The sequence below is a fragment of the Plutella xylostella genome, chromosome 2 (genome assembly GCF_932276165.1).
Source record: "Plutella xylostella chromosome 2, ilPluXylo3.1, whole genome shotgun sequence".
Lineage (NCBI taxonomy): Eukaryota > Metazoa > Arthropoda > Insecta > Lepidoptera > Plutellidae > Plutella > Plutella xylostella.
This window is the reverse complement of record NC_063982.1, coordinates 5,411,904-5,431,875: the sequence shown is the minus strand read 5'-3', so window position 1 is coordinate 5,431,875 and position 19,972 is coordinate 5,411,904. Positions and strand designations below refer to the sequence as shown.

Sequence of the window (19,972 nt, the reverse complement as noted above, 5' to 3'; positions counted from 1 at the left end):
AGGCAGTTACTTAGGCACAAGATAAAACAAGCACGGTGTTAGTGACAAAAAGGTTTACGACTTAGGCCGAGTTTTTTGATCAGTAGTCAACTTTAACTATTAGTCAAGTCACTTGTCAAACATGACAGCTGCATACAAATTTTGTTGGTTTTTAACTAATGGTAGCCATTTTTGACCAATGGTTGAGTTAAATAGGGATCAAAAAACTGGCCCTTAGTTAAAAACACTCGCGAACAATGAAAAAGTTCCAGTATAAAAGCACCAAATTACTCCGCAACGGAAAACGCTCACGAAATGACCTTCTGCTATATTGAAGTAGACAGGCAGCCGGTAGTGGCTGCATGAAGAGAAAAAACTGAATTTTCTTTTTTTTACTACAAAAATATAACTTGGAATAATTAAAGCCAAAGTGACGCCACACCACCGTAATAAAATTCAATATTTACCAAAATTTCACCCTACACCGCACACCCCTTCCAAGGTTACACTGAGTCGTATGATTTACGTAAACAGTCCTGTGTTTGTCCCGAGCAAACGCAGTAGCTTGGCCACCCTACCGGTTTGTCCCGAACAAACGTGGTCGCCTGGTCACCCTACTCGCTCAGTCAATAATGAGGTTAGCCTGTGTGTTTAGATGCGATTTTTAGGAGCCACAGATTATGTTATGGGTTCTTGTCTTGATTAATTATGTTTAGGTCATAGGAACTGTATAGTAGCTTTTGCACGCGAGATTTTAAATGGATTGTATTGTAAGGAGGCCTAGTGGATGGTGGTAGGGAATTCCGATATTTAAGGAGCAGCCTATTATGATCTCTAATATCTAATTAACATGGTTCGTATCCTAAGAACAGAGCTTCATATTTCAAAGTTTCCTAAAACTGTCGTACATAAAAGGCCGCCATTTGTACCGTCTATGTTGAACATTTTCCTGTGTAATTTCTGTTTGTGTGTGCAATATCTATCTATCTACATAATAAAACAATTTGATAGACCCACCATAAGTAAACTGTTGTACCTATATAAAATTCATCAAAATAGCAACTCTGCCTTACTCGTCAGGCAGTACCTTCATACTACAAGGCGCAAATTGTTTATGTTACTTTACTATTTAGGATAACATATTCGATAAGATGTCGTCAGCACATAAGTACTTGATATTTAGTCGTGAGAAAATCGAAAGACGCTGCGAACTAATGATCTCCCGTGGCTCTTAGTTAGTCTTAAATGATCATTTTTTGTTTTAAATTAGTTTTAAGTAGGTAGCCGTTTCTGATAAAAAATGTCGACCCTAAAAGAGAATGGCCAAATCTGACCCGCTTTGCAGCCACTAACCGAACCTATTTTTATTCAGTGATAAAGGTGTTCTAAATGAGGGAAAAATTACATTGCTTGAAGGAAATATCTAGTAGGTACAGTACAAAGACTTGATCTTTAAGCACCTATATCTTCGTTCACCCATGCTTCATAATAATAAAGTTTATACCCGGATATACTGTAGTCATGGGCTACACATCAGTATATGATTCATCAATGGCTATTCTGGCGGGTCATGGCGCCATAGAGAAATGGCCATTCTCCTTTTTTAACATTAGAATAAAATATTTACGTTTTTACTCGGCAATATTCTGAAGCACTGTTTGATTTACCTCAATTTTGTAGATGCCGACATTAAGCTAGCCTTTTCCGTTTAGGAATGATTTGGTGCTTTTCTCACTGGAACATTTTCATTGCTCGCGAGTCTTATTCACTGTACTTTCGATAGCATCAGAAAGGGTTACTGGAGGTCAGAAATTAATGCACAGAATTATCAATAAGCGATATGATTTCACGTCACCGATCTAGTTTGTGCAGCTGCGCCCACGCACGCGTCTGATTGGCCGGCGCTCGGACCAATCAGGGTCCGTGCTACAAAATCGCATTTGTAATTTGGAAAACAGAAATGTCTCCAAGGGATTAATTTGTTTATTACTGAATGCGAGAGTCAGAGTGCATCAGAGTCTCACATAGCAGGTTTCTGACGCACTATTTAATATAGGTAATATAAATATACTAGCCGTTCTTGCGAGCATTGCTTCGCCTTAAAAAGTTTTCCCGTGGGAATTTCGGGATACAAAGTAACCTATGTGTTAATACAGGGTGTCAGCTAACTCTATACTCTATACCAAATTTGATTAAAATCGGTTCTGCCGTTTTGACGTGAAGAAGTAACAAACATACACTCACATCACAAACTTTCGCATTTACAATATTAATAGGATGAGTACGATACGATTGATGGGATTTTTTCCCTTATCCGAAACTTAACCATTTCTAAGATATTTGAGATTTAATTATTTGTATGCTTTATTAAAGTCTAAAAATAAAATAAATCGCACCCATAATGATTTTGATGCGGAATAACGTGCCGATAACAAAATGTGCGTAAATAATTTACGCTACAAATCACAGATAACATAGCCACTTTGTTTATTCAACAACCCCGCACCAATTAGTACTAGATAAAACGTAGTAACCTAACATAGGTTATCTAGGAAATGTAGTGCTTTTAGATTGACATGTGTATCATTAATTTTATTATAATTACTAGCTTCACCGCGCGAGCTCCGCTTCGACTTCACAAGGGTTTCCCGTGGGAATTCCGGGATAAAAGGTAGCCTGTAGCACTCAGGGATAATGTAGTTTTGTAACGGTGAAAGAATTTTGGAAATCGGTTGAGTAGTTATCGAGTTGATTCGTTACAAACATACATGCAAACAAACATAAACACGGATATTTTTTAAATGGAAATAGTGTTACATATATTATGTATTAGTAATTTATGTATGTACTTGCGAAGACCAGACATTCGGTCTGCATAAGATTGCACAGGGGCCGGCATATATCTTGAACTCTTGATCGAAAAAGAGAGGTATTCAAAGTTTGACGTGTGAATTTGTTTATAGCTGTGTATCTTTGAAATGTGTGGACAGATACGAAAGCATCATAAAATATGAGATTTGAGATGCGAGTCTTTGGAAATTGTTTTAGCTACGTGTGATATGAAGCATCAAAAACGGTTCATGTGTTCACAAGTCTATGTACTCAATTATCATTGTTATATTGTCACATAGGTTTCAATAAGGTAAATAGTAAATACATTTGACTTTAGAAAATAAACTAAGTGATTTAAATAAATGGTCTTTGATTTATCATAATTATGTAAAAATATATAAAACAGTACCTACTTAATAAGTAATTTAAATGAGTTTTTATCTAACACGGGCAGGTCACGGCACTCACAACTCACAACATGTCGTTAAGATAAACATTACACGGTTGACCGAAACTAAAATTAATTATGTTATGTTTCACTTTATTTCATTTAGGTATTAATAATCAGTTATTGTATATTGTTAGTATTATTCATGTTACAATGCTATTGCGTGTTTAATTGAAAATTGTATGAAGGTAATTTATAGGCAGATAGAGTTATGTTCGGATGACCAGATGTAAAAAGAGAGGTTTTATAAGTTTGAAAACGTGCCTTTGTATTTATCTGTGGTAAGGTACCTACGCGACTAGGCAAACGTAGTGTGGGACGCCCTCCGGCTAGGTGGGGTGACGACTTGCGAAATGTGGCTGGTTATGATTGGATGCGGAAAGCTAAAGATCGCATCCAGTGGCGTGCTTTGGGAGAGGCCTACGTCCAGCAGTGGACTGCTATAGGCTGATGATGATGAAGGTACCTACGTATGAATACGGCACCAGACTGTGTGTGAAAAGAATGCCATAGACTAGCCGTGTGCTAGGCTCCGGTGTGTACTAGGAGGGTCACTCTTAATAAGTTTTATTAGTTACGTATTTAACCCATAACAGAGGGACTAGTACAGGCTTGTAAGATTGTCGGAAACTATAAAACTTACAAACTACAGACTAGGGCATGCAATACCGCAACACCGGTATTCGTAATACCGGTATCACGGACAAAATTCACGCTTTTTTCAATACCGGTATTGAAAGTTAATACCGGTATTGAAGTAATACCGGAATCGGACTTTTTTAGGCTATAATAAAGCGATTAAGATATAGTATTCCTATGTACTGTGAAAGCGCACTTGTTTCCAACCGTTTGATGCAGTTTTCGGCCGTTTGATATCTACTGTTGTCCATGCGTAAACGGACACTGGATGTAAAAATAATAATTTATTGTAAAATTTAAACTCTAATACTCAATTCTCGTAAAAATCTATTACAAAAAACTGAATTTCATTGCTTTTTCTCGTTTTATTTTGACCTATACGACCTTTAATCACAATATATGCCATTTATTACAAGGAAATCTAATACCGGTATTAATACCGGGATCCCGGTATTGAGTTGCAATACCGGAACTCAATACCGGTATTGAAAATAATTCTGGTATTGCATGCCCTACTACAGACCCTCTAGTACGGGATTTGTATTTATGAAAACGAAAAAAGTAACGTTTTCGCCTGTCATCTGCATACATTATCGGTCAAAAGTTGTATGATACTTTCAATTAGAGGCGCCACTTAGTATGCGAGAAAACGTACACTTTTATAGTTTTCGACAAAATATTAAACCTGTACTAGACCTGCAGCTATCGATCGTTCGTTTTTCGTAAAGCTAGAGTCTCTCGTGTATGTAAGTATGTACGACACATATCCAACATTCGCTAAGATTGCGGACAAGGCTACAGCCTATTCGATGTTAATGAAAATCAAACAATTACTAGCTTTATATTAAACTGTGTTTAAAACTTCTATTAGTCACAGCTCTTGACCTGGACTCGGTCTAGAATTTAATAGCAATCCTAACCCTCGCTTACGGTTTTCCACCGGAGCTGTGCTATGCTATTGCTATGTTATACGTTTGATATCCACCACTTTAGTTTATAATTCTGTGGATGACGCTGTGGGCTGTACATTTATATTTCTTTTTTACTTATGTTATTTATAAGATTTTCAATGTATGGCTGTTTGTCTTCCCTAATAAATGAAAATAAAATAAAATAATATTCTATTGTTCCACATAGTTCTGAGAGAGTGCTGGCTAGGTAAGGTTAGGTGAAATAAGGAGATTACAATAAAGTTGTTATGGCTAGGATTTGGATGTTGAAATTCATAATTGGTAGACTGATTTCCGTAGCGTCTGCTCTCATAGCTAGGCTATAGAATAGCCTGTATTAATGAGAAGCAGGCCCCTGAATTAAATATTTTGTGGAAATGGATTTCTTTCTAATCATCGCAGCATAGCATATCTCTCGAGGCAAAAGCATCCTTAATCTTGATTGATTGAAAGCGTTAATGTCCTCTTCTCCCAACCTAACAAGGGTTGGCTGGAAGAAATTGCTTTTTGGCAATAAGCCCGCCTTTGTACATTGTTAGTTTTATATTCATCTTCTTCTCCTTTTTTATTGTAACTTTATTATGTACTAGCAGTGCCCGCGAGCTTCGCTTCGCCTTAAAAAGATTTTCCCGTGGGAATTCCGGGATAAATAGCCTATGTTCTTTCTCAGGGTCTAGAACTCTAGACCATATGTACCTATACCAAATTTCATTCAAATCCATTCAGTAGTTTTGGCGTGAAAGAGTAACAGACAGACACAGTTACTTTCGCATTTATAATATTAGTTAGGATTAGTTAGGATAATAAAGTGTTTATAAATAAATAAATAATCTTACGAAATCGGTCAACGTAAGCAGTGTTTAAGACTGCGTTCCCAGTAGGTAAACTGGTGAGCCCGTTGCGAAAAGAGGGTGGCCCGCTTGCGAGTCACCTTTGGCTACCCCTACTACCCTAAAGGTTGTCTGGTAGAGATTGCTTTAAGCAATAAGACCGCCTTTTTTGTACTATTTTATATATAAGTTGTGATATTATAATGTTTTCTTTAATGGTACAAAATAAAGAGTATTTTATTATATTCTATTCTACCCCGTCGAGGATTACAGTCGTGAGCGTGTGATAATTATGCAATCAATTTAATTATTTCTTTTCACGGAAGAAACTTGCGACATAGACAATATTTACAAAACAGAAATATCGTAAGATAAGTACGTCGTCCTTAGCAGTAAAATATTAAAAACGAACTTTGTAAGTATATTTCTTTGTGGAATTTTCAGAGGTTTTTTTCTTTAGTTGATTTTCCTATCATCCTATTCGATTCAGTTCAACCGACTACGACTGCGCAAGAGTTGATTATACTGTTTTTAAGTGTGTCACACACATACCTACACAGGAGAGCGCTAATACCATAGAGCAGACAAAAATGCCTCCAAGGAGTCCGGTCGACTCCGAATGCTTATTCTGAAGCTGGCCTATCAATATTTTTTATGTGACCATAACTCAGTGGTCTTTCGTCGCGTTAAGTTGATGATTTATTCTTCTGAGTTTTACGGTTCTATTTCAGCGAGCTGAGGTAACAGTTTTACGAGGTTTTTATTAATGAGCTCCGTCCGAGATACGATAGCAAATAAAGTTTAGTTTTTTACAGTCGATTTTACAATAAAACTATTTAAACGTTGGGATTGCTATTACGTTCTGATGCTATTGGTTTGTGGCGTTCCCTAAAGGTAAGCGTCCAAATAGCTATTTCACTAGGGTTCCGCTCATCTGGCATAATCTTTATTGACCAAAAATCATTTCGCATAACTCGTATAGTCTAAACTTTTTTGGCCGAACCATCACTTTGCCAAGACTATGCCATAAGGCTCGTTTCGTCTAAAACTCTTTAGGCACAATCTTTAAACACCTAAGTTTCGTTTGCTCAAATTTATGTTCGTCTATACCTATGTATAATCTTGTTTATCCTAATGTTATCTTAATAAATAATATATTAAGTATGTAGTAAATGTACAAATTGTAGTATTTTTCTCCTACATCCCGAAAATCACGATATTGTATGACCAAAAAATCGAAAGTTAACGACCAATATAATTATTACAAACCCCATGAGATCGAAACCTAAAAATAGGTGCGACGACGAGCAAAGCGAGGAGCGTGTTAGGTGCACATGTTCATCAAAACCAAAGCGGAGCGCAGCGCAGCGGAGCGGAGCGTTTTCCAAACAGCGGAAACAATACAAGGCACCAGTTTGCGCTATGTAGGGAGACGCTCCGTCAAAGTTAAAGCCAAACGAATATTATTACTTTGTATAAACCTATGCCATAGCATATTAGGCTATTCAAGATTTGGCCATACCATTATTAGGCTAAACAATGTTATGCGAAATAACTTTTTACTAAACGAGATTTATGCCATACGATTTTCGGCGTAACGAGACTTTGACCAAACGTTACTATGCAATACGAGATTAGGCAAAAAAATCTTAACTTAATCCAGTAATATAACTATATCACTAAACTTGGTCCGTTTTATTACTATATTCCTAGTGAGATAGTAATGAATCGCTTTCGTATAACTATGTTCCGGTATATAATCATATCCCTAGGGATATAACTATATTCCGGCTATAACTATCTTACTGCGACATATAGAAATTCACACAAGTGCGTCCACTTCATCGGCATTGCCGGCGCCGTTTCTCCATACATTTATGACGATCCGTTTGGTCTGATACGTTATCATCAACCAATAATCATCCACTGCAGGACATAGACCTCTCCCAAGGAGCGCTACAACACTCGGTCCTCGGCCTTCCTCATCCAGCCACTACCCGCCACCCGCCTAAGGTCGTCGGTCCAGCGGGCAGGAGGGCGTCCCACGCTGCGTTTGCCTGTTCGTGGTCTCCACTCGTGGCCCGAAAGGTATGATACCGATTAAGTGGACGCTTACCTTTAAGTTGCTTGGACTGGCTTACTGGATCATCAACCACATTTGAGCTAGAACCAGCGCTGGGCAGTCAGCAACCAGCAAGTAATCTGCCTAATCCTTTCACCACAGTGACTAACCTAGTCCAGCTAAATGTTTGTCACCAACACAGTAAGAAGTACCGAATACAAACGGAAGTAACAGATAAATTACGTAGTAAGAAACAACAATGTAACAGGCAGAAATAAGAATATTTTGTAACAGTTTACTCAGGTGGTACGTTAAGTTAATTCGTACAGAACAATCTATGTACATAGAGTAAATATATGTTAATATGTATTAGTCATGCACTGTTTTGAGTATACTTCGGAACTTCGGCAAATTTTTAAAGTTTTGTATGTTGTTTGTTTCTTACCTAAACTAATTGTACTATATCATAGTTTCCTAGGTAAGTTTTTCTATTTACATTTTCGATGTCTAAATACATTGTGTGTTATGTAACATGTATACATGTATACTATAAAAGGGGAAGTATGAAAAAATCCTAATACTTAATCTATAGGCTTCATTCATTTGCTAGTATGGACATACATACATACATATTATCTATGAACTATAGTAGAAACAGTAGAATAGATATTCTTGGTTCAACCAAGTGCCTATCTTAGCTACTGGGACATCCAAGCTTGCTTCCCTGTTATACAGGAGCTAGACTGGCTGAGCTAAAGAAAAGGATTTTAAAGGAACTCTAAGAACCACCCAGAATACAATAGAATAGGTCGGTAATGAGATCTGACTCTAAGACTAGAAGACAAAGAAAGGTGTGTCTAAATTCGACTGAGGTGGGTATTCAGACCAAAGGATAAGTAAAAAAAAATCAAGAGTGAAGACCTAAGGTTCCACAAAGAAATGCACCTCTGGGGATCACCAATGGACACCAATACATACTTGAAGGTGTGTGTTGAATATTATAAATAGATAACAAACAAATGCACCTTAGTCATTATTGTAAAGAGAACTAATGTAAATTCTAGATGGACCTAAATATTAGAGATGGACCTAAATATTAGAGATAGACCTAAATTTAGTGTGCTTAAATAGCCCTCGGTTTAAATGAGCTGAAATTAATCTAAGCACAAACTGGACAATTTGAAAGTCTCTAGATCTAATAAAATTTCATGCCCTACATCCCTAATTTAGGAATAAAGAAACCAATAATAATGATAACAGTTAGGTTTAAGTATGCTATTATAACCATTTTAAATTACCCAAATTACATCTTAACGAACAGTAGCTATTTATGGACTTTTCATCCCACTTCAATTATTTATTAGCAACATCAACAACATCAAATGTAGCCAGAGAGATTGATGATAGTAACTACTTATCATCACTACATAGTATAAAACAAAGTCACTTTCTCTGTCCATTTGTACCCTTCAATCTTCAAAACTAAGCATCCAATTTTGATGCAGTTTTTTTAAATATATTGATTCTAGAGGATGGTTTATGTACAATAACATCACAGTTTTAGTGAAGTTACAGTAGTGTATTAAGCATCAGCATTGCCCCCGTGAGAATCCGGGGTGGATCGCTAGTTATCCAGGATAGGACAGGACCATGCTGACCTGTATATCTGGCTTCTCCACCCAATACTGGCTACTCCTAATTTTTTTTTTTTTTTTTTTTTGTTCCTTGATTTTTCTAACATGCGATCAGTCGTTGGACCATAAGCAGTTCTTTGAAAGGTAGAGTCACTTGCAGAACTGGCCTCTCCATTGATAGGCTGTCCTTCATTGAAATTTATTCAGATTTATTCAACTGAATAATTGTCCCAGATGTGGCTTCGTTTCAGGCGACGGGTCATTTCTGTCTGTGTTAGACATCGCGCCAGCTCATTTTCATGATTTGTTACCCTGTCTCTGTAGGCTTTTGTGAGATGCTTAACTTCCTCTTTCACAGTAGGAATTTCTAGGTAAGCATGTACTTCATCCGTTTTTGTAAACCAGGGAGCTCTTGCTATGGTCCTCAGTGCATTATTTTGGAATCTTTGCAGTATTTCAATGTTGCTGTTTTTTGCTGTACCCCACAACTGTATACCATAAGTCCAGCTACTCCTAATATTAGTTTTAATTGTATACTTTATGCTCTAACCCAGTTATTAACAGCTATGTTTGTCACCTCAGTAAGATTACATGATTTCTGATATAAGCTGTGTATCAGATTAATTGCATGTGCAGGATTACGAGGTTGTACATTATGGAGTTGTAGTATGTGGGGGATACTGCATTCACCCATTCATAAAATTTTGAAATTTTATTAAAATATTGTTGCCAAAGATTTAACAAACATCCTTATGGAGAGACTATTGTTTACAATAGTTAGGTAATAGGCGAGATAAATATACAAAACTGTAGGTATCTGATGTGATGTGTTAAATATGGGTAGCATCCTTCGGTTAGGCCAATCGCGCGTCCTATAGCTTCAGTGTTTGCCAATCTAAACGCTAGGTAAATAAACAATGTTAGTATAAACACGACCGTAAATAGGACATAAAAAACGACGATCCGCAATCAAGCCATGACTTACGACTCCTCTGGGACAGGTAAACATAAAATACTCACGTACGTTCACACTCAAAAACCAAAAATACAGATACGAAATGCGATTTTCGAAAAGTGCCGTGCACAGTATGAACAGAAATGTGATAACTTAAAGGCTTTAGGCACTCGGCGCCAGGCTGAAACGGCTCACGTCAAAGCAAACAGAAATCATGAAACAATTCAGCTTCGCTCCGAAAGTTAAACAGAAGCACAATGGGTAAAGCACACTTCACTACCAAAAGCGCGATCAAAACATAGCCTATAAAAGTGGTTTAACGGGTCGGAAATAGGTTGGACGCAGATATTACACTCGCGTTAATTAATAAACATTCGAAAATATCACGTTTCGAGTCTGAAAACACAAGATTTTAGGAGTAATTTTGAAAAATGCTGTGAGGTTACAACATTTAAAATGGCATAACACGCAGACGTTTTCGTCGATTTTCACAATTAAACACTTCACTTAACCACAATTGTTCTTTCGAGGAACGCGAGACGGGCCACGGTATGCATTTTTTCACTCACCTTGTTGTTTATTCGCTATTTTATTGAAACAGTTTTGAAAAACTTCGTATAAATGCATAGGCTCGTCATCGCTCGTCGCCATTTTGGAAATTACTGTCGAAATTGGGCAAAGACAAGATAGAAGTTTTAAAAAAGCGATCGTAAATTTTTGGAAAGACATAAAATAGTTTGACATCAGAATAAGAACAAAAAATTCAACGGCATTATGGTAGTGATTGGTGATGTAGTGATTGGTGATGGCGTGATGGGCTATGGACTGGTGGGGACAGAATGATGTCCAACCTAAATCCAACGGAATATCGTGTGGTATCCGATTTGATCCCAAACACCAAATATGACCTCATGAACTGTAAATATAAACTTTATTGTAATAAGTAAGTATGCTGGTACCACGCCATAGAAGTAATAAACTACTACGCAGACCTAAATCGACGTGAATGTTCGATAGTCTTTATCGTTTTACGATTATTTAATAAGATTAGAGATAATTATTATTCTAAGGATCTCACAGATTATGAGTTAACTGCCATCGAACCATGAACGAATTTTCTGTCTTATTTTGAGATTTGAAATACTTCAACTTAGCGCTCATAGGTGGCGCTTCTATGTGATAAGTAATAACTTCTTTTATTTTATAAAATATCAAGGCAATAAATAATAGTCATATTTTATAAATAGTAATTTATTTACACTGTTTAAACCTAAACTTATAATAATGGAATATATACAAATAATAATATTTTGCATTGATTATGAGTTTATGACCTAATCTACCATTACACAATGAACTATAGTAGGTCCTTATAAAAAATAAATGTTGTTATGATTCTAACAAAAAATAAAATCCTTATAAAACTTGTGAATGTATGTATAAATTACAGGATTTAATTAGCAGTTATACTATTACTATTGCTAGTAGCAGTTAATGCCAAGTCAGGGACAATTGGTACACCTTCAATATCCATCACTATATTGTTAAACTTTTTCCTGACAGATGTATCAATATTATGTCTTCGCTTCATATGCTTCTTATAATTAGACCCATTTGTGAAGTCTCTCCGGCAATAAACACAAGTGTAGGGCTTTGCGCCCGTGTGCTGACGAATGTGTAAGTTCAAACGTGTTTTGAAACGGAAAGATTTGTTGCAGTATTCACAAACATACGGCATAAGATCAGTGTGTACAATTGAATGCGATTTCAAGTGACGTTTCACCCTGAAACTCTTGCCACACTGCTCACAGACAAATGGTTTAGCCCCCGTGTGCAAACTTATATGTGAGGTTAGGTTCCCTCGAGCTCTGAAAGCCATTGGGCAGAATGCACACTTATAAGGTTTCAAATCTTCATGGGTGGACATGTGGGTGCTCAAAGCACCTTTAGTGTAGAACATTTTACCGCACACATGGCATGAGAACTCTCTTTTACGCTCTGTGTGAACAAGTTTGTGTGCCTGTAAGTTGCTACGTGACTTATACTCTCTGCCGCACTCATCACATTTCAGCTCAGCGTCGGTGAGTTCACTTTTCACAAGCTCAACGCGTCGGAGCCCCTTGGCATACAGCAACATGTGGCTGCGCAACGATTCTTGATCTTCAAAGTTGAGTCCACAGTTTCTGCATACATTTGAGTAAGCTCCCTTATGCGTCATATTCCTGTGCTTCTTCACTAGTGTGGACATCCTGAAGTGTTTGTTGCAGTACTCACAGTGGTACCGTAATGATTTGAAGTGCAACCGTACATGGTTTATGAATGATGTGAAGCTTTGTAGCACCTTGCTGCATTCTGAACATTTGAAAGAGCAGCAGCGGTTGTGGATCTCTACTGCGTGGAGCCTCAAGGAGTCGAGGCTCTTGCATTGTGCATCACAGTTAGCACAGCAGTATGTCAGGTCATCCCACGTAACAAAATTATATGTTGACATGTCAAGTTGGACAACATCTGTATCTGCTTTCTGTAAATAATCAAGTTCAAGTAATGCTTCCTCATATTTCTTGATTTTCTTTTTTGTTTTGCTTTTTTTCTTCTTGGCATGCAGTTTCAGTGGCATATCACTGTCTGTGGAGGCCCCTCTCATATCAACCAAGCTCATTTCCCTGTCACTATCATTTGGTTCAGTTTTCACATCTTTCATCAAGGTATTGGGGTCCACCACTTTAATTTCGTCAATGTCTTTGACTGTGACCTCATGTTTGAACTCTTTCGTGTCTTGGAACAATTCCCAGTTCCTATCGACAGGCTTTCCCGTGTTTTCATGCGACTTTTCGTCATTTTCACTGTCGTTGTCTTTCCGTGTAAATATTTGATGTAGTTTGTCCTGTGCCGTTCGTACGTTGTGCAGAAAGGACCAGGTACGTTCTAGAAGGTCGAAGCACGAGAAACATATAGTTTTCGGCAAGTTGTTAGCTGTAGAAACATCAATGTTTATCCATAACATTTTGGTTGTGATTTTCGAGTTCTGTCCGACATCATCAGTGGTTGATATGAGCTGTTCGAGCGGCGTTGGCTCTGCACAAAGTCGGCAAAAAGTGTCTTCCGATTCGGACATTATTATCACTGCATTTAATTAAATCAACAACTTTTATTTATTGTAATTACAACAGCAAACTCAGGAAAGTAAACCAACAACAAAAAATCTTTTCTGATTTCTTGGCGATGTTTGACGTTTGTCATTGTCACAGACTAAAAAATATACTTTTTTTACAGTGTTGCCAGTTGATATCCATAATGGAAGGTTTCAGCTCCTAAAAAACGAAATCAAAGATGGCGCTAGTAAAACCTTAATAAAAAAGCATTGCATTTTTTTACATTTAAAATATATTTCGGTAACTAGATAGGTACCATGGAAGTAGTAGGTACCTACCTACTTTATTTTATTATTGAAACCAATGATTTCAAAAGGAAGCTCATCCTTCCGTCAGAACATGTTGCCTAAGTGCATTATACTTATTCAAAAATTTCGGCTCGCGATCTATCACGTGAGTATCTACAAAAATGTACAGCGAAAAGCGGGTGACCTCTGACTAACCCTTCGGGGACTACAGTCAGATATACTATGTAAGTATCGTAAGTATGCAAACTTGTAAAGTCTTAGAACCATTAAAACTCATTTTTTGACTTCGTACCTACCAATTTTTGTTTTAGCGCTTGAAGATAAATCCACATTACGTCCTCTACCGTAATTTTTCCAAATTTTCGTAGTTTTTTAATGTGAAAATATAGTACCTACCTAACGCAAACTTTTCTACAAGTAATGTATAAACTAGGGTAGGAATACCAAACCGTAGTTGCATACCGAAGATATTTTACACTCTATTTTAGCACATTACTGATTTAAATTCTAATCAGGTAACCAGGTAAACTTATGTTAGGTCTAATCTATATAGATTCGCACGGGGTCATTGCCCTGAGGACAGGAAAACTATGGAGCATATATTTTTTTATACTTATGAAAATATTTAAATCGCAAAATGTGATAAGCGCATAACTCAACAACTATCCTAATGCTAATCCTGTTTAGCCTATGCCCTAACTAATATTAAGTATAACTAATGCGAAAGACTGTTTCTGTCTGTCTGTCTGTTACTCGTTCAGCCCAAAACTACTGAACGGATTTTAATGTAATTTGGTATAAATATGGAAAAGACCCTGAGAAAGAACATAGGCTTTTTATGCCGGAATTCACACGGGAAAACTTTTTAGGCGAAGCGAAGCTCGCGGGTACAGCTATACCTTATAAGTAGTTAGGTACTAATGAAAAACGAACTAACGAGAGCAATCGTACAATCGGCACGTTAAATAAAATAAAACTCGGGGGTGCAAATACCTGCACCTGGCTCTATCGAGTGGAACCTTTGTGCATATCAAAGGTCTAAACTAAAAAGATATTAATACTATACTGAGATGGTGTGTGGTTAATGATATGAAATTAAACAATGAAAAATGCCTAATCATTACCTTCACAAAGGCTAGGAATCCAATCAAATATACATATCAACTTCAAAATATAGATATAAAACGGGTAAATGTGGTAAAGGATTTGGGTGTTCTGTTCGATGCTGGATTGTCTTTCAGAGCACACTATGACTACATGTGTTCGAAAGCAAATAGGATGTTATCTTTTATACTACGTCTTTCAAAACCATTTAAAAGAACAGAGTCACTCATAATATTATATAATTCTATAGTAAGGACAATTCTGGAATACTGCTGTTCTGTTTGGTTTCCGATTTATCAGGTCCATATAGACCGGATCGAATCCATTCAGCGAAGATTTATGAGAGCACTAGTATCAAGACTTGGTCTAAGGCGTAAAATACCAAACTACTGTGATCGATTGCAAAGGTTTAATATGTTGAGTCTCGAGAAGCGTAGATGTGTATCAGATTTAACAACATTATTCAAAGTTGCCAATGGATCATTCGGAGCTCAATTACTAGAATTAATACAATTTAAGGTTCCTGCTAGATCAGTACGATTCCCTAAGCTGTTTCATGTGCCACCTGTTAATAATAATGTATCATACAATAATCCTATAAATAGAATGTGCAATACATATAACGGAATATGCGCCAATGTAGATATTTTTAATACTTCCATAACATGTTTTAAGAATGATTTAATTAAGTTGTTATGAAATGTTTTTAAAATTTTAGCATGTACTTAATTGAATTAATTCATGAATTTATAATTATAATTATGTTATAAAATAAATAATGCATGAATAGTTATATTTTTTGCTTAATTAAGTTAAGTTTTATTTAAGCTAGTGTTAATGTAAATGTTGTGTGTAATTATCAATAGGGCAATAGATTTAAAATGTTTTTATAGTGCTGAATTTTATGTAATATGGTAATCTATTGGCTGTTATTACACCTTTTCCAATAAAATAAAATAAAAATAAAATAAACTGCCTTCCTTAGCTTAGACTATTTCCCACCACGCTGGTCCACTGCGGGATGGATGGGTTAACTAACACTTAACACATCTAGATGTGCCAAATCTAGATATACTTACGAAGGTTTCCTCACGATATTTTCCTTCACCGTAAGAGCAATGGCATTCATTGTAGGTACCTAGGTACTTAAATTCGAAGAACTCGTTGGTACATGTCAACGCCGGTATTCGAACCCCCATCTATGGCGTGAGTAGTAGGCGCTTACCCGACCACTGCAATTATAATATACCTAAGTAGGATTAACATCTAAAGTCAGACAGTTGTTTTTCAGATTCAGAACGGTTCATCAACAGTCGATTGTCCCGCGATTAAGGACGTACTTATCGTTTCTATTGGCGGGACAATCGACTGTTGATATGAACCGTTCAGTATCTTTCAATTCAGTATCCGAGACCAAAAAACAGATTTCAAACAGCAGCCCCATACCATTTAGTCCTGATCGCGATCACGAATCTATCGCGTCGCATCGCAGTGCCAAAACTCAGGAGGGTCACTCTATACTGACGGAAAACCAACTCACAAGAGCTGTCGTGCAATCGGCACGTTCATTACAACGACACAGAGTCATAGCTCGCGCGGCAGCGCTCCAAAACTTAGTTTTTCGTCATATAGATTGACCCCCATAGTTCCACAATCAGCCAATCAGAATGCTGGACTGAGCTTGCGGCGTCTCTGTTCTGACAGACGCATCTTTCTAGTTTGGTCGTGATCTTGGATGTTATTGTTCTGGGCCTTAGATTTAACAATAAGTACCTAAACGAACGATCGTGTATTCTTAATCTAAGGTCTAGGCAAACTGTTGGTAGAGGTCCTTACTCCTTTGAACCACAACTCCCATAAATGACGGATGCGCTTGTCAGAACATTTTGCGTCACAGAATATCAGCCGTGCGCTGGCCCTAATTCAAACAAATTATGACAGATATATGAGATTTACCGATAACCGTTGGGGTAGACGAGTTCTCGTGTGGAGACCACGAACAGGCAAACGCAGCATGGGACGCCCTCCTGCCCGCTGGACTGACGATTGAGGCGGGTAGCTGGTAGTGGTTGGGTGAGGAAGGCCGAGGACCGAGTGTTGTGGCGCTATTTGAGAGAGGCCTATGTCCAGCAGTGGATGATTATTGGCTGATGATGACGATGATGATATGAGATTTTGGGGCCACTACGAGGGAACCATTTTCTTTGAGCGGTTGGCCCTGGCCTTACGCTAGTAGGTAATACACAAGTCAATGTTGCAAAAGAACCCTCTTACCAAGAAATCCCACCGAAATCCTAACAAATGAACTTATTTGGCGATGCCACGCACGCGCCGGGTCAGCAAAATGTTCCGTTTCGTTTCCGTTAGCCGAAAAACTGTGGTAAAGACCCACTAGCCCTGATCTAAATTATCCTTTTTACCCCTTACGGAAAAAGAAAGGCGTTATAAGTTTAACGTGTCTGTGTGTGTGTATCTGTGTGTGGTAGCCTAGCTCCCAGACGTCTGAGCGAATTCTCGTTTTGTGTTTTAGGGTCGTAGACTAGATAATGTTACCCTGAGTGTCTTTAAACATGTTTCATGAAAATCGGTTCAGCAGTTCAAAACTTATGCGACTTTTAGTGTTGAACGCCGGGGGTTTTCAACGTTGGTTAGGTTATTAAAATAGTGTGGTGGTAACTCTATTTAATCACCTTTGAGTCTCAGGATAGTATTATTTAAAACAAGAAGTTAAGTGAGTAAAGTTGGCAATAGCTATACAGTGTGTTATTTTTCGGACCCGACAAACCACCGACAAACTTTAAGGGTGGATTCTACGAGTAACTTCATCGAGAAAAAACCCTCATATGTGGGGGTCTAAGTAGGTAACTTATAAATTAGATTTTCTTCTTCTTTATAGAAAACTAGCTGTGTCCGTGCGCTTCGCTTCGCCTTAGAAAGTTTTTCCGTGGGAATTCCGGGATAAAAATGAGCCTATGTTCTTTCCCAGGGTCTAGACCCTATGTATACCAAATTTCATTCAAATCCGTTCAGTAGTTTTGGCGTGAAAGAGTAACAGACAGACAGACAGACAGACACAGTTTCGGGGCCGTCCATTAATCACGTGAGGCACAAAGGGGGGGGAGGGGGTACGGAAAACCTCACGAAACATCACGAGGGGGGAAGGGGGGTCACGTTAGACATCACGTGTATTAATTTTTTGTCAATAAGCGCTAGGTATTTCTAAACCAAATTTTAAACGGCGCAAAAATTTGAACGATTTGTAGTATGTGTAGTATGACCTATATTTTTTCCAGTCAAAAATAGCCTTTACATAGACTTCCAAAAAAATACACGTGATCCAGGGGTTGGTCCAAAACCTCACCAAATATCACCAGGGGGGAGGTGGGGGTCTAAAAATGAGAAAAACGACCTCACGTGATTAATGGACGGCCCCTACTTTCGCATTTATTTATAATATTAGTTAGGATCATATCGCGAGATTTAAAAGCCTTCGGACATGAAATAAAATGCTTTTATCCGCAAAAACTCATCTCTATCCAATAAAAATATCCACAACTGCTTAAAAGTTACATACAAAAAGTTCAAAGCAAGTTTAAAATGGCCGCCATTTCTAGAATATTGAGATTTGACCTCACATATGGGGGTTTTATCTTGATGAAATTACTCGTAGAATCCACACTCTATAATTGATCGGTTCAAAAAAATCAATCTAGGTCTATGTAGGTACCTAGGTAGTTCAGTGAACCTAAAGATGCCGAAATAGTTAACGATGTCTTATGTGCTGAGAATCTTAACCAAGTTCGATAGAGTCATCAATATTTGGACAAATAGCTGATTAACATTCTATTAATGCTATGATGACTAGATAATACAACTGTACCTGCAATAAAAAATAATGGTGAAACTAACTTGAAATATGTGAGAAAGTTATTTCACTCTGGCGAAAAGTGGGTGCAGCAATGCACCTCTGCCTACCCCGCAAGGGAGTACATTAGTACAAGGCGTGAGTGCGTGTGTGTGTGTGTTATTTCATACTTAGGTACTACCTATTACGCTTCTAACTATAAGTAATCTTTTAAATTTCACTGAAAATATGCGCATCTCATCACAAGCTTGCTTGTGTTGGGGTCCACCTTCCCATCCCGCACTAGGCCAGCGTGGTCAACTAGGCCAAAACTGTTCCTTCATTGGAAGGAGACCCGTGCCACAGAAGTAGGGACGTGACAGGTTGTGATGAGATGAGCAAGCATAGCTACTGCATCCAGCGACGTTTCCTGATAAAAAGTTGTTATTGCTGTTGTCTTGTGGCACTCTAGAGGTACAGAGAGTCTCCACTAACGTCCGCCACTTCCGCCTATCTTCGGCTGTACTTCTGGCCTCGCTCCAGCTAAGTCCAGCGGCTCATAGCCCGCTGTCGATACTTCGGCGCCATGTCACAGAATAATAACTAGTGGCCATGTTCGAACAGGCGGAAAGCTAAAGTGGCGTGCTTTGGGAGAGACCTACGTCCAGCAGTGGACTGCTATAGGCTGATGATGATGATGATGATGATGATGATGTTTGAACAGGGCGTCCACGGGAGCGTCTTTAATTTGGGGGTACAGCCAAAGGTAATAGTTGCGGCATACGTAGCTCCTCTTCGGATAGTGTGCCTAATCAATTTTCACTTGTGTAACTATAAGTAATTCATATTCATATAAGATATGCAACTTTATTTGCTAATGAAATAATTAATATCCAAAATAAATATCTTAAAAAAAGATATGCGTAGGTTAGGAACACTATTAAAACCTGTACTAGGCCTAGGTACTACAGCTCTACACTGAAAGCTAATAAACTTACAGCTAACTTAAAATCTATTGTCATTAAATAACAGTACCTACCTACCTTACCAATAAAACTAATTCAGTAAGTACTTACTTACATAATTCAAGTCACGATCTATGTTTTATCTTTTAATACTAAACAATCAATTGTATTAGTTATAAAGTATTTAGACCAAATATGTGCAAGTGTTAGTAAGTTTTGGCAACATGTCGTCTATCTATGTATAGATGTACGATATGATTGCAAGTCACATCTTTCGCGATCAGCCAAAAGCCTGGAATGAGTATGGCTAGCAAAAAAACGTGGCGTAAA

The 19,972-nt window shown here is 37.7% G+C and overlaps 2 protein-coding genes across 3 annotated transcripts in view; both read right to left on the bottom strand.

Moving 5' to 3' along the window:
• LOC105392521 (protein daughterless) overlaps positions 1-11,013 on the bottom strand; it is a 94,584-nt gene extending 83,571 nt beyond the window's left edge. For both annotated transcript variants that reach the window (XM_048622179.1, XM_048622182.1), the window contains exon 1: positions 10,899-11,013. In XM_048622179.1, coding sequence (XP_048478136.1) covers positions 10,899-10,980 — 82 coding nt within the window. In that variant the 5' untranslated portion in view covers positions 10,981-11,013. The remainder of the gene's footprint in view (positions 1-10,898) is intronic.
• Positions 11,014-11,564: 551 nt separating this feature from the next.
• LOC105380312 (gastrula zinc finger protein XlCGF26.1) lies at positions 11,565-13,562 on the bottom strand. The gene has a single exon (XM_011549873.3). It carries the CDS (start codon positions 13,442-13,444, stop codon positions 11,783-11,785), a length of 1,662 nt encoding a protein of 553 aa, XP_011548175.3. The 5' UTR covers positions 13,445-13,562; the 3' UTR covers positions 11,565-11,782.
• Positions 13,563-19,972: the final 6,410 nt, after the last annotated feature.

Coding starts and splice junctions, on each gene's coding strand:
- LOC105380312 (XM_011549873.3), bottom strand. CDS start 13,444: ATGTCCGAATCGGAAGACACTTTTTGCCGACTTTGTGCAGAGCCAACG.